Source organism: Dendropsophus ebraccatus, chromosome 3, assembly GCF_027789765.1.
Source record: "Dendropsophus ebraccatus isolate aDenEbr1 chromosome 3, aDenEbr1.pat, whole genome shotgun sequence".
Taxonomy (NCBI): domain Eukaryota; kingdom Metazoa; phylum Chordata; class Amphibia; order Anura; family Hylidae; genus Dendropsophus; species Dendropsophus ebraccatus.
In genome coordinates, this window is record NC_091456.1 from 6,378,790 (window position 1) to 6,393,186 (window position 14,397).

A 14,397-nucleotide genomic window follows, 5' to 3' on the forward strand; every position below is an offset into this window, starting at 1 on the left:
TGTGGCTACCTCCTGTTGTATGTGGGGGCGGGGGTGGTTACCTCCTGTTGTATGTGGGGTGTGTGGCTACCTCCTGTTGTATGTGGGGTGTGTGGCTGCCTCCTGTTGTATGTGGGGGTGTGGCTACCTCCTGTTGTATGTTGGGGGTGTGGCTACCTCCTGTTGTACGTGTGGTGTGTGGCAACCTCCTGTTGCATGTGGGGTGTGTGGCTACCTCCTGTTATATGTGTGTGTGTGTGGGGGTGGGGGGAGGGTGGCTACCTCCTGTTGTATGTGTGGTGTGTGGCTACCTCCTGTTGTATGTTGGGGGTGTGGCTACCTCCTGTTGTATGTTGGGGGTGTGGCTACCTCCTGTTGTATGTTGGGGGTGTGGCTACCTCCTGTTGTATGTGGGGGTGTGGCTACCTCCTGTTGTATGTTGGGGGTGTGGCTACCTCCTGTTGTATGTGGGGTGTGTGGCTACCTCCTGTTATATGTGGGGGTGTGGCTGCCTCCTGTTATATGTGGGGGGTGTGGCTACCTCCTGTTATATGTGGGGTGTGTGGCTACCTTCTGTTATATGTGGGGGTGTGGCTACCTCCTGTTGGCTTGCACTCCCCCGATGTCTCCTGGGTGGTATAAATCGAGATTTGGCTCCTACTTGACCCCTCTGTACCCGACAATTCCAGATGTTCCACGTGATGTGTCCCCTGTATGATTATTTATATGTACATTCGCCATTTGGGCTTTCCAGACTTTATTATTTGTTGTAATAAGTTTTGACAGTAAATTCTTTCCCCGGTTCTTGGTTTCCGTTAATTTGGTGGTTACAGTATTTTAGTCCTGTATTGAACAGATAATATTCCTACTAAATATAATCAGTCTAGTAACCACTATAATTCTAGTCACTTCGGAGTGAGGAGATTGTCAGGATATAACACAGACGCGTGTATTTCTTGGTCTAGGATGTTTATATACACTTCCACAATATAGGATTTGGGGATTTAAAAGAGAAGTCCCGACAAATAGAAAAAAAAAGAAAATAGAAAATAATAAACATCCTAAATTCACCCGTCCTCCTGCCTCGCAGCGCCGCTCCCGCTTTTGGCCGCCGGTGACCTGCAGCTCTGCTAGCTGCAACATCACATATGGCTGAGTGGCTGCCTGCTCAGCCAATCAGTGACTGAGGCCGGACACCACCCCAGTCAATAACTGGCTGAGCAGGCAATTGCAGCTGTAAGAGCCAGGTACATGACCTACCCGGTTTCCAGATGAAAATTACTTCCAGCGGCCGTGAGCAGGACCCGAACAGCGGTGCTATGAGGCATGAGGACGGGTAAGTTTAGGTTCTTTATTCCCCCCCCCTCACTTTCTTAAATGTGGTGGGACTTCTCCTTTAACCCCATCCTATTCATCAACCACTTTACACCAGCAACGATGAAGCCGCATCTGCACAGAACGCCTCCATCTTCTTCACCGGAATGGAAATAGAGGTAAGAATAAAGACATAGAAGGATTCAGGATCACACGATGCTTGGACGTGGTCAACACTGGTGGGTATACGGTGGGTATAAGCTTGGTCCACCCGCTGTCAGTATACTTGGAAGTGGGCAGAGGTGGAGCCGTCCTTCCACAGGCGGAGTGTTTCCACCGCTACAGAGCGGCAAAGGGGACACGTTCTCTCTCTGTCAAACCAAAGGCACAGGCACTCCTCACAGAACACGTGCTGCCAGACAGGAAGAGAAAAACACCGCCCAAACGTCAGTGAAAGTAAATTCACAAATCCTCCATGTAACAATAAGTTATCAAAGAGTAGAAGAAAAATCATGAATATAATATATATATATATATATATATATATATATATATATATATATATATATATAATAATATCTCCTGTACATGAAGCTGTCCAGATTTACAACACAATCGCACATTCTAATCACTTAATGTCCTCGTAAAAATGAAAATACTTTAACATTACTGAGAGTTATGGTTTAAGTGACTTGTAGGAGTGGATACGGATTTGCCTGTAACTCTTGATATACCATCTCAGACCAAAGGACTAAAAAAAAAATAAAAAATCAACTGGTATATACTAGTTATATCGATTTGTAATTTGCTCCTAAAAAGCTCCAGTCTTCCAGTACTTATCAGCTGCTGTATGTCCTGCAGGAAGTGATGTATTCTCTCCAGTCTGACACAGCGCTCTCTGCTGCCACCTCTGTCCATGTCAGGAACTGTCCAGAGCAGGAGAGTTTTTTTTTTATGGGTATTTCCTGCTGCTCTGGGCAGTTCCTGACATGGACAGAGGTGGCAGCAGAGAGCACTGTGTCAGACTGGAGAGAATATATCACTTCCTATAGGACATACAGCAGCTGATAAGTACTGGAAGACTGGAGATTTTTAAATAGAAGTAATTTACAGATCTGTACAACTTTCTGGTACCATTTGATCTGAAAACTTTTTTTATCCCCAGAAGAACCCCTTTAAAGTGACTCTGTTCCCACAATCTGATGCCCCCAAACCTCTTGTACCGTCGGATAGCTGCTTTTAATCCAAGATCTGTCCTGGGGTCCGTTCGGCAGGTGATGCAGTTATCGTCCTAACAAACAACTTTTAAACTTGCAGCCCTGTGTCAAATTGATGTGGCCTAGAGTGTCTGTGCCCTAGGCCTGCACCGCCTCTCCGTCCCTCCTCCCCGCCCTCTTCATCATTAGGAACGCTCCAGGCAGGATTTCTCCTATTCACCACTTGTCTGAACACTGCACAGGTGCTTGTCGTTAAGGCACCTGTGCACAGTGAAAATTAGGAGAAACCCTGCCTGGGGCATTCGTAATGATGAGGAGGGTAGGGAGGAGGGACGAAGAGGCAGTACAGGGCTAGGGCACAGACACTCGAGGCCACGCCTATGTGACACAGGGCTGCAAGCGTAAAAGTTTTTTTTTTTTAGGACTATAACTGCATCACCTGCCGAACGGACCCCAGGACAGAGCTTTGATTAAAAGCAGCTATCCGAAGGTACAAGGAGAGGGGGGGTTCAGATTGTGGGTACAAAGTCGCTTTAAAGGAACCGATCAGCCCAATTGGGCAAATTTGGTTCCCTAGAGCACAGAATAAAGCTCTGTGGCACATACCGGCAGCGGCTGCAGCAGAAGCTTTATACCTGCCCACCTCCGCCTGCCACGCGTCAGCAGATTAAAACTTCATTTTCTCTGGTATATACCTTCTGCTGCAGCCGCTGCTGGTACGTGCCACGGGCTGCACAGAAGCTTTATACTGTGCACTATATTGGGCTGATCGTTTCACATGGACAATGTTGTTCTGCTGGACGGGATCTTTTAGGTGGATGTGGGGAGCAGTGGTCGGCATAACATGGAAAACCAATCATGCCAAATGACAGAGGAGCACCCCACAAACAGGACCTGAAACACAGCCCCAGATCATGGCACGGTATAACACAGTCTTATGGCATCGTTCTCCAGGATGTCATACTCTACAGAATAAAGGGGGTTTCCAGGGAAGGTTTAGTGTCTAATAACAGGATAGATCATCAATAGCTAATAGTCGGAGAGTCGTGCTGCAGTAACCCGAGGTGGCCACTACATGATGTACGGAGCCAAGGCTTCCGGCTTCTTACGTGGCTTACATCTGGATGCCTTGGCTGTGTACCTCAATGATCAGCTACAACTTTCCCTGTAGATAACAGTCGTCTAAAGTAATGTCAAACAGGCTCCCTTTACTGGTGTCATTCATATGGGAATATGTTTTAGTTTTGTAAAATTTACAAATCCTTTATTGCAGTGTCATGTGACTGCTGTGAGGAGTCTGACCCAGTAGCGATATTTGATAGGGGGCAGGGTGGGCGGCCGCCCCCGGGCCCACTCTGGCAGGGGCCCACTGTGATCTCCAGAGATTTTTCGCTGAATTGGGTCCCCCGGCATCCGGCAAGTTCTCTTGGGACGGCACTCAGCTGCTGGATGCTGAGCCTGGCCATGTAATCACTCCTGTGGCCGGAGGCAGAGCAATTCCGCCTCCAGCCACAAGAGGCCGCTCCCTTCCCCCTGCACTTGAGTCACACACACAGAGAAGAGACTCAGGGAGTGAGCTGACTCCTGAGGCTGACTGTGACAGTACTGTGTTGCAGGTAATTATGGCGTCCTTTCTTTTTCTGGGGGGAGAGGAGGTGTGGGGTGTGATGTGCTGGTCTGGCCAAATGACGGGGACCTAATTTGGAGTTACAGGCTACTGGGGGGATGCAGCTTGGGGTGTGTATACCTGCTGTATTAGTGGAAAAAATGGCGGGCGGGTGGTAAGAAGAGGGTCTGCCATGTGTTCACCTGGTAACTGCTGCTTCTGCCATGAGATAGAATGAGCTTTGTGCCTCAGGCAGCAGACTCTTTGCCTCACTAGGGGACGGCTGCACAGCACAATCCCTTACTTTCACTTTCACTTATGCAGAGAGCCGACACACATTAGAGCTAACTGGAAGGTGTGTGCCCTGTCCCCTCCACTACTAAACCCCCCATATCTACCTACACTACTACACCCCTCATCCACTATACCTCACTACTACACCCCTTATCCACTATACCTCACTACTACACCCCTTATCCACTATACCTCACTACTACACCCCTTATCCACTATACCTCACTACTACACCCCTCATCCACTATACCTCACTACTACACCCCTCATCCACTACACCTCCACTACTACACCCCTCATCCACTATACCTCCACTACTACACCCCTTATCCACTATACTTTCACTACTACACCCCTCATCCACTATACCTCACTACTACACCCCTCATCCACTATACCTCACTACTACACCCCTCATCCACTACACCTCCACTACTACACCCCTTATCCACTATACCTTCACTACTACACCCCTCATCCACTATACCTCACTACTACACCCCTCATCCACTATACCTCCACTACTACACCCCTCATCCACTACACCTCCACTACTACACCCCTCATCCACTACACCTCCACTACTACACCCCTCATCCACTATACCTTCACTACTACACCCCTCATCCACTATACCTCACTACTACACCCCTCATCCACTATACCTCCACTACTACACCCCTCATCCACTACAACTCCACTACTACACCCCTTATCCACTATACCTCCACTACTACACCCCTCATCCACTACACCTCCACTACTACACCCTCATCCACTACACCTCCACTACTACACCCCTTATCCACTATACCTTCACTACTACACCCCTCACCCACTATACCTCACTACTACACCCCTCATCCACTATACCTCACTACTACACCCCTTATCCACTATACCTCCACTACTACACCCCTCATATCTACCTATACTACTACTACAACCCTTATCCACTATACCTCACTACTACACCCCTTATCCACTATACCTCATTACTACACCCCTTATCCACTATACCTCACTACTACACCCCTTATCCACTATACCTCACTACTACACCCCTTATCCACTATACCTCCACTACTAAACCCCTCATCCACTACACCTCCACTACTACACCCCTCATATCTACCTATACTACTACTACAACCCTTATCCACTATACCTCACTACTACACCCCTTATCCACTATACCTCACTACTACACCCCTTATCCACTATACCTCACTACTACACCCCTTATCCACTATACCTCACTACTACACCCCTTATCCACTATACCTCACTACTACACCCCTTATCCACTATACCTCACTACTACACCCCTTATCCACTATACCTCACTACTACACCCCTCATCCACTATACCTCACTACTACACCCCTTATCCACTATACCTCACTACTACACCCCTTATCCACTATACCTCACTACTACACCCCTTATCCACTATACCTCACTACTACACCCCTTATCCACTATACCTCACTACTACACCCCTCATCCACTATACCTCACTACTACACCCCTCATCCACTATACCTCACTACTACACCCCTTATCCACTATACCTCACTACTACACCCCTTATCCACTATACCTCATTACTACACCCCTTATGATGTTGGTCATTTCCAGCATCTTGTACTCAGTATAATGGGGTCACCCAGCTTTCCCAGAATCTAATACTCAGTATGATGGAGGTCACCCTGCTTTCCCAGCATCTAATACTCAGTATGATGGAGGTCACCCAACAAAGCAGCTATGGTTCTTTTATCTTGCATAACCCCTTTAAATTTTACATGGCCGTATATGTGAAAAGTAGAAAGCCTTTTACACTGCTCTCAGTCCCTGTTCTCTATGAGTAATGTAGTTAAATATTTCCTTTATTATTTGGAAAGCAGTGTCTTCTGCTGAGGTTCCCTATGGGTAACTTAGTCGGTTGGGGGCCCACTCAGACTTGCTCGCCCCCCCTAGACTGAACCCCTAGCTACGCCCCTGGTCTGACCCCTCCCCCCTGACTGATATCTCCATATATAGGTAGAGGGGTCTGTGCCAGACTCCGAGCTCACATCACGCTGCAATGAGTAAATTATAACACACATACACCTAAGTGATGGAACGCTGAAATCAGATGTCATCTACTGAGTAAATCTTCATGGAAAGTAATGGTGACAATGTTACCTGACATATTAGGATAATGGGATCTTTGAAATCTGCCTGACAAATGGCGCATAGATCGCCGGCTTCAGAGCACTGCTGGCTGCTGGCACGGACACCGTACTTCTGTAGAGAGAGAAGATGAAGAGATGAACATTACAGGAAAGTTCTACTCAATAGAGAGTGATCAGTAACTATGCATCCTATACACTGATCCTATTATATAGTGTCATTTATTGCCAACACGAGTCAGGTCAGTATCGGATAATCAGTTACACAGCCCTATGAAAGCATCTGCATCAACACACACACACACACATATTATATATATATGTATATGAATATATATTTCCCTGCAGCAGTGTCCTATATAATGGCCAGACAGAACTGATATATGTGATGTCCTCCCATCATCTCATCACTGGGATACAGAATTACTTCATAACCAGTAAATGTCCGACCACTGAAAGTCTTTTTCACACAGGCCGATGTTGGGCTGTGCAAGGATGCAAACGAGTGCTGATCATATTTATATATATATATATATATATATATATATATATATATATATATATATATACATATACATGCACTGTCAGTTTCCCTTTGGTCTCACATATAACTCTTTACACAGGAGGATGTGTGGCCAATAATAATACATTGTGAAGCCGCCTGAAGGATGTGTTTTCATCGGGCGTTTTCCTGCTCCTCGTATTATCACTGTTTCCAGCAACACTCCTGGCCCATAATCGGCCCCTGTAAAAGCCCATTAAGACTTAATTCTGACCACTAGGACTTTCAATTCCAAGAACCAATGGGCAGAAGTCCCAATAACTTGTTAAGTAGTAGGACTAGAGCTGCAGCTCCTAATTCTGACTGATCAGACGTGGGAAAGTAGTAGCCATGTACCCGAATTGCAGTGGATTTGACGATGCGAGTTCCGTACCGAAATCTGTTGTGATTCCCGTTACGGGGGATTCAGTTTACCTACAGCGGGATGAAAATTTCACTGCAAGTATATAAACCCCTACAAAATACCAGGAATTGTAGCGGACTTTGCTGCAAACTGGTTAGCAGGTTAGATTACTCAGAGGAGGCGAGTATGATGGGAAGTATACAATTCCTTATTTATTATGTGGAGTCTGGGGAAAGTAAAAAAACAAAAAAACACGTCATACTTACCTGCCCTAGTCCTCCATTGATCCCCAGTCCAAGGACTACAAATACCCCACTGCTCATCTCTTCTGTACTTTCATGATGAGATGAGATCAGGGTAGGTGAGTATCCCCCGTTTTTTTACCCAGACTCAGCAACATATAATTCTTTTTATACAAGAATACCTATTTCATGCTCCTTTAGGTCTGATACAACAGTTGTTTAAGCTGCACATTACCTGCGGGTGGCAGAGAGTCCTCAAGGCTTTCCTTAATCCTCCAATACGACCGCAAATGTCAAATGACTAGAAGAGAGAAAGATACTCTTGAAATCTGAGGTATGGTAACTTTGTGACATCTTTTAACGTGAATCTGTATCACCGGGCAGCCCCCCCCTCCTAAACCACCGATATAGTTTTGTTGTCTCCATCGAGGCATGTCTGGTCCCAGGGTCTGTCTGTCTCCTGGGGTTGGTATTACAATGGCATGACGCCAATGGGGTGATCATCCTTCTTCCTAAAGATTCAGCTCAGAGGCATGCGGAAAAAGGTGGGAGAGAGTGGCTGCAGGCCTAGGGCACGAATGGTCTAGGCCCCACCTCATTGACACTGAGCCACCCAATGAAAGTTGTTTTTAGCCTGAATACCGGCCCCAGGAGACAAACAGACCAGACAAGCCTGGATGAAGACAACAAAACAATACTGGCGGTACAGATTCACTTTAAGCTCAGCCATCTGGCCATTAAGATGTGACATCTGTAAGGTGGACAAACGGCAAGGTACGCTGCTGGTATCCTTTACTATTACTTTTATTTCCAACGATAATTTAGCTCAGATTCCTCGACTTATAATATGAAAGTACGAGATCATTATATATTTCTTCTTTGTGGGCCCTCCATGATTAAAGCGTTTTTCTATAGGCCTAGGTCCTACTCACCTTACACAGGCTGTAGAGGATGATGAGGATGCTCCCCAAGAAGTAGGTGCTGGAGGGGTCGTCCCCTATGATGTACTTGTACCACAGCTGGATGGGCACCAGGGAGCGGACAAGTTGGCTCAGCTCCTCGATCAGCAGGTAAAATTTGCCCTGTAAAAACACAGTTAAACAGTTAATGATAGAGAGAGGGCCGACTCCAGCACAGCGGCTTTCAGGACTTTGTTGGGTAGAGTGAGTCTTCTGAGAATATATAATAAGGAATTGCAATGCTCAGAGGTCCAGGACAATTAATCTAAAGATTACAGAACACGGCACAGAAGTGCAAAATACAGATCAATACCATTAATACAGCTGGAATAGTAACCAGATTCCCACCTACAAAGGCTTCAATACAGCTCTCTATGTACACCGTACTCCCCGCATACACCGTACTCCCCGCGTACACCGCACTCTCGGCGTACACCGTACTCTCCGCATACACCATACTCTCAGCATACACCGTACTCTCCGCATACACCGTACTCTCCGCGTACAACAATTATCGTTATATTGTAGACCAAAGAGAAATTGTTCACCTTGGCGAGATGGGGTAAGTATCCGGGGCTCTAGCGGGGGTCGGGCGGCCTTCACCCCGGCACGGGGGGTGAAAGGTTCCATTTAAAGGAGCAAGCAAGCCCCGACCTGTCAGTATAGCGCTCGATTGCTCGTCCCCCGCTCGCTGTCAGTGCTATTACACATAACATAGCTCTTAATCAGGACTATACCTAATACACTCGACGAAACGCTAAACCTGATGCAAATACAGAATAACAATAATAATACAAAGAACATCTCTGGACTGAATATTACAGCTGTGTGACACTTTAAAGCACCTAGAAGTACAATAGAATTGCGCGGTTTACTTATTCATGAGTCCTGTGACTCTATGGGCTCTGGGGCTATGTCCTAATGCTGGCCTCTGGCTCGGGAACTAATGATGGCACCAATTACTGAGGAGCATGTGTGCCGGGTATACACGCCGACATCAGCTCATTAAGATCTTAGGAAACTGGCACCGAAAGAGCCCTCAATCTCTCCAGTGCAGGGAGGTGTGCTATGGCACTGGGTAGTGTACGGCGTATACTGCTGTGCTACAGATGAAAGGAGCGGAGAGTGTGCTACACTGATTAACGACTCAGACGTGGATTAGATGCTTCGCAGTCCGGCTATCCCCTGAGGTCTCGGGAAGAGGAGGAGTGTGTGTGTTTGTGACTGTGTTTAGAGGCTGAGGGAAGCGGCGAGGTGAGATCATACCGCATGTCTTGTATTTTACAGTCCCGCTGCTAGGAATAAGCCTCATTGCTCAGAGCTTTGGCATTCTTATGATCTCATACTACCCCTCCGGTGGGCTGGGAGCGTGCGATCACATTCTCATCTGCTTACAGCATCTCGCTGATATTGTTTTCATTTACTTTTTACTCTGTAGGTGTCAGATCGACTAAGTAACAGGCCCTGCCGATTCAGCCTTTGTTACCGAATACCGGCGCCAGCAGGTGACTTTGTTATAAAGCTCTCGGAGCGTCTATTATCTGCAATCAAATTACAAATCTCAGGGGCTAGAAATGAAGAAAGAAGCTCTTGTATCCATAGAAGCAATGATGTTAATAGCAACAGTGGATTCACCTGTAAATAGAAATACATTCATACTCTAAATAAGACCTAGTGGAGGTTTTGCTGAATTGCTAAATATAAGGCCTCCCCTGACAGTAAGACCTAGCAAAGTGTTTATTTAGAAGCATGCCCACCAAGCAGAACACCAGGGCATGCAGCTAGAATTCTTTTAAGCCGCCGCCGTTGTCTTCTACCATCACTGTCCGTTGCAGAGCAGCTGCATGCAGGACATGAAGACCGTCACCTGCAGCCAACTCCAATGTTCCCTTACGCGACCGTCAAGTGTAAATGTGCAGGCAAGGCATTAAAAGGCTCGTTGTCTGCTGCAATTCCCATTGCCCCTACCACTAGATGTGGAGCTTCACCCAGTCTCCCATTATCCTGTTGCCAGCCACCCTTCCATACGCTGTCCCTGCTGTGCTGTATGAGTGTGCTGTGGTGAGCCGGAATCCACCATACTTTACGCTCTGTCCCTGCTGTACTGTATGAGTGTGCTGGGGTGAGCTCCCCCTGGTGGCCAGAAGCCACCATACTGTACGCTGTCCCTGCTGTGCTGTACCAGTGTGCTGTGGTGAGCTCCCCCTGGTGGCCAGAAGACACCATAATGCAAGCTCTGTCCCTGCCATGCATGTGACATGTGAAATCTTCTTCATAGATATAAGACATCCCTTATAAATAGGACCTAGTGCATTTTTGGGAGCAAAAATTAATTTAAGTCACTGTCTTATTTTTGTGGCAACACGGTAGCAGAAATGCTCCCTTACCAGAAGGGGACGCAGAGTACCAGGCTGTGGATGTCTCTGGTACCAGCAGATTAGATTAAATTATGTTTTATTGAAGCCGCCACTAAGTGAAGGCGTCTAATAACAAACTCAATTTCCTAATATATATATATATATATATATATATATATATATATATATATATAGATCGATAGATAGATAGATAGACAGAGAGAGAGACACACATCCTCAAAAAATAAAATAAAATCCAGGGATAAAGAGAAGCAAGTAATAATAAAACCGGCTTAAAGTGATACGACTTATCGTAATGCCGCCAGTGGATTTCAAGCTGTTGGTTGTAAACCTGGAAAACAGGATTCTCATAGCAGTTGTGATCTCTTTAACCACGTGAGGCAAGTGTTCACACCAGTGTTCTGCAGATATGTTCTCATCCCCATCATTATTCATCCCACAGGAGATGTTTGGGAATGTTTCCCTTCCTTACCATGCAGGAATTCAGCCTATTGTTTGCATGCAGACATAAGCCCTTCTTATTCTGTATAATCTCTGGGTATTATTGCAGGGGGTCCCGCAGATGGCACTTACAGTCCGAGGTGGCTTCAACAGGGAGCGGCTACTGTTCTAGTTATAATCATAGGTTTCATTGAAATGAAGATCTTAAAGGGGTACTCTGGCACAAATCTTTTTCTTTCAAATCAAGTTATATAGATTTGTAATTTACTTCTATTTAAAAAACCCTCTCCTGCTCTGGACAGTTCCTGACATGGACAGAGGTGGCAGCAGAGAGCACGGGAGAGAATACACCCCCCCCCCCCCGTTGCGATCACGGAGGGGCGATCCCTTCAAGTTTTTTCATTAATAGAAAATCCCCTCCCCTAATAAAACTTTAAATCCCCCCTTTTTCTATTTTATAAATATAAATAAATAAATAAACCAAATAAATATATTTGTTATTGCAACCAAGGTACCGATAGAAAGGACAGATCATGGCGGAAAAAAAATCACCCCTTACATAGCCCAACAAATAAAAGCGTCATAAGGCTGGGAATAGAGCAATTTAACCCCTTAGCGACCCATGACGTACCTGGTACGTCATGGTGCCGCGGGGGGGGGGGGGGGGGGGTGTTCAGAGCGGGGTCCCTCAGTGTCGCAATGACGCTGATCCCGGCTCGGCAATAGATTGCTATGGCCTGCAGCAGGCCAAAGCAATCTATCACCGATCAAATGGATCTTTGCTGTGTATATATAAGGCCGCCAGGGGGACTTCTAGTTAATGTAAAAAAAAAAAAAAGAAGTAAAAAAGTGTTTTTATTAATAAAAAATCCCCTCCCCTAATAAAAGTCCAAATCACTCCCCTTTTCCCATTTTCTTAATATAAATTAATAAATAAACAAATAAACAAATTGCGAGTCAGCGCCAAAAAATCCCAAAGTGCAAAATTACGCATTTTTGGTCGCATCAAATCCAGAAAAATGTAATAAAAAGTGATCAAAAAGTCGCATATGCACAATCAAGGTACCGATAGAAAGAACACATCATGGCGCAAAAAATGACACCTGACACAGCCCCATAGACCAAAGGATAAAAGCGCTATAAGCCTGGGAATGGAGCGAATGTAAGAAACATATATTTGTTAACAATGGTTTGAATTTTTTAAAAGCCATCAGATATATAAGTTATACATGTTATATATCATTGTAATCGTAACGATTTGAGGAACATATATAACAAGTCAGTTTTACCATAGGGCGAACGGCGTAAATGCAAAACTCCCCGAAATCAAAACAAATTTGTTTTTTTTCTTCAATTTCACAGCGCAAATGATTTTTTTCCGGTTTCGCAGCATATTTTATGCAAAATAATGCCTGTCATTGCAAAGTACAATTGGTTTCGCAAAAAATAAGCACTCATATAAGTCTCTAGGTGAAAAAATGCAAGCGCTATGGACTTTTAAACATAAAATGGAAAAAGCAAAAGCGCAAAAACGAAAATTGGCTTTGACCTTTAAGGGGTTAAAGAACTTTTAGGTTTTTTTTTTTTAAAAGGTTTTAATTTTTTAAAAGCAGTCAAATAAAAGAGGAGTTACACAAGTTAGATATCATTGTAATCGTACCGACTTGAGGAACATAGATAACATGTCAGTTCTACATTGTGCAAACGGCGTCATCAACACAAAAAATAGCCAAAAAAAAAACTTTTTTTTTTTTTTTTTTTTTTCAATTTCACTGCACAAATATTCTCCCCCCAACAACCCCCCCCCCCCCCCCCCCCCCCCCCCCGGTTTTGTAGCATATTTAATGGAAAAATAAAGTCTGTCATTGCAAAGTATAATTGGTGTCTCAAAAAATAAGGCCTGTAGGTAAAAAAGGAGGACAAAATAAAAGCGTAGAAACTGATAATTGTCTCAGGAGGGAAGGGGTTAATCTATTCATTTCTACATACCGCAAGCTTTTCTCTATGACCTGACTTATACCTTATAGTTTTACACTAAACTGCGAGCGGACAGCACAGGCCTCCATACCGGCAGCTTCCTCCTGCATTCAATTAATGTAAACAGATAGGGGAGGATAAGAAGAGCTGCGGGTGGAGGAGGAGGAGGAGGACGAGGACAGAGGGAATCCTCGCTCGCCTGTGATAGTGACTGAGAGCACAGGAGCCGGGGACATGAAGGCAGGTATAGGGGAAAGCTAAAGCAAATGAGAATGCATTAGGTGGTGTAATGGTTCTGGTCGTGCTGCACTAATCCCCACTCGCATCAATCACAGCCAGCGCAAAAGTTAAAGGGTTGAAATTTGCACCAATCACCTCGGCCCTCTGGTTGCTATCACAAAGCAGCAGCATTAGGTAATTTGCTCCATATAGAACCAGTCTCTCGCCTCACGCTCTCCCTCTGTTGGGCTGACTGCTGCACATTCTCATCTCACAATCAATAGCTTTTCCTATTGTCCCCAGAAACGGAATAAAAAAACTCTATTCCCAATTAAAGTAAAATGCCTAAAAATAAAACAGGTAAAAAAAAAAAAAATTGCATAAAAAAAGTGACAGAATTCCTTGTGAATTGGGATTAACCCCGTGTTGTCTACTAGTAATGAGGTTATCCGTTCCAGCGCTATGATGGGAAAATACAAAACAATTAAAGCTTTTAGTCGTTGCCGTAATGTGCAGAGAAAAAAACAAAAATGCTACAAATGGTGAAACAAAAGTTTACTTGACTTTTTAATAATTGAAGGATAAATGAGATCTGCTTTAGTGGTGGTGGGGCTGAGTGATGGCCGTATGAATTATCTATGAAAATAGTTACAGAGGCGCTCCGTAAAAACACTCAGCGTCAGCAGATCTAG

The 14,397-nt window shown here is 45.1% G+C and overlaps 1 protein-coding gene across 2 annotated transcripts in view; it reads right to left on the reverse strand.

The window, feature by feature from the left end:
* Positions 1-598: 598 nt before the first annotated feature.
* RNFT2 (ring finger protein, transmembrane 2) overlaps positions 599-14,397 on the reverse strand; it is a 46,553-nt gene continuing 32,754 nt past the window's right edge. For both annotated transcript variants that reach the window (XM_069960753.1, XM_069960754.1), the window contains exons 7-10: positions 8,664-8,813; positions 7,967-8,032; positions 6,598-6,699; positions 599-1,705 (exon numbers count right to left, since the gene is read on the reverse strand). In XM_069960753.1, coding sequence (XP_069816854.1) covers positions 1,571-1,705; positions 6,598-6,699; positions 7,967-8,032; positions 8,664-8,813 — 453 coding nt within the window. In that variant the 3' untranslated portion in view covers positions 599-1,570. The remainder of the gene's footprint in view (positions 1,706-6,597; positions 6,700-7,966; positions 8,033-8,663; positions 8,814-14,397) is intronic.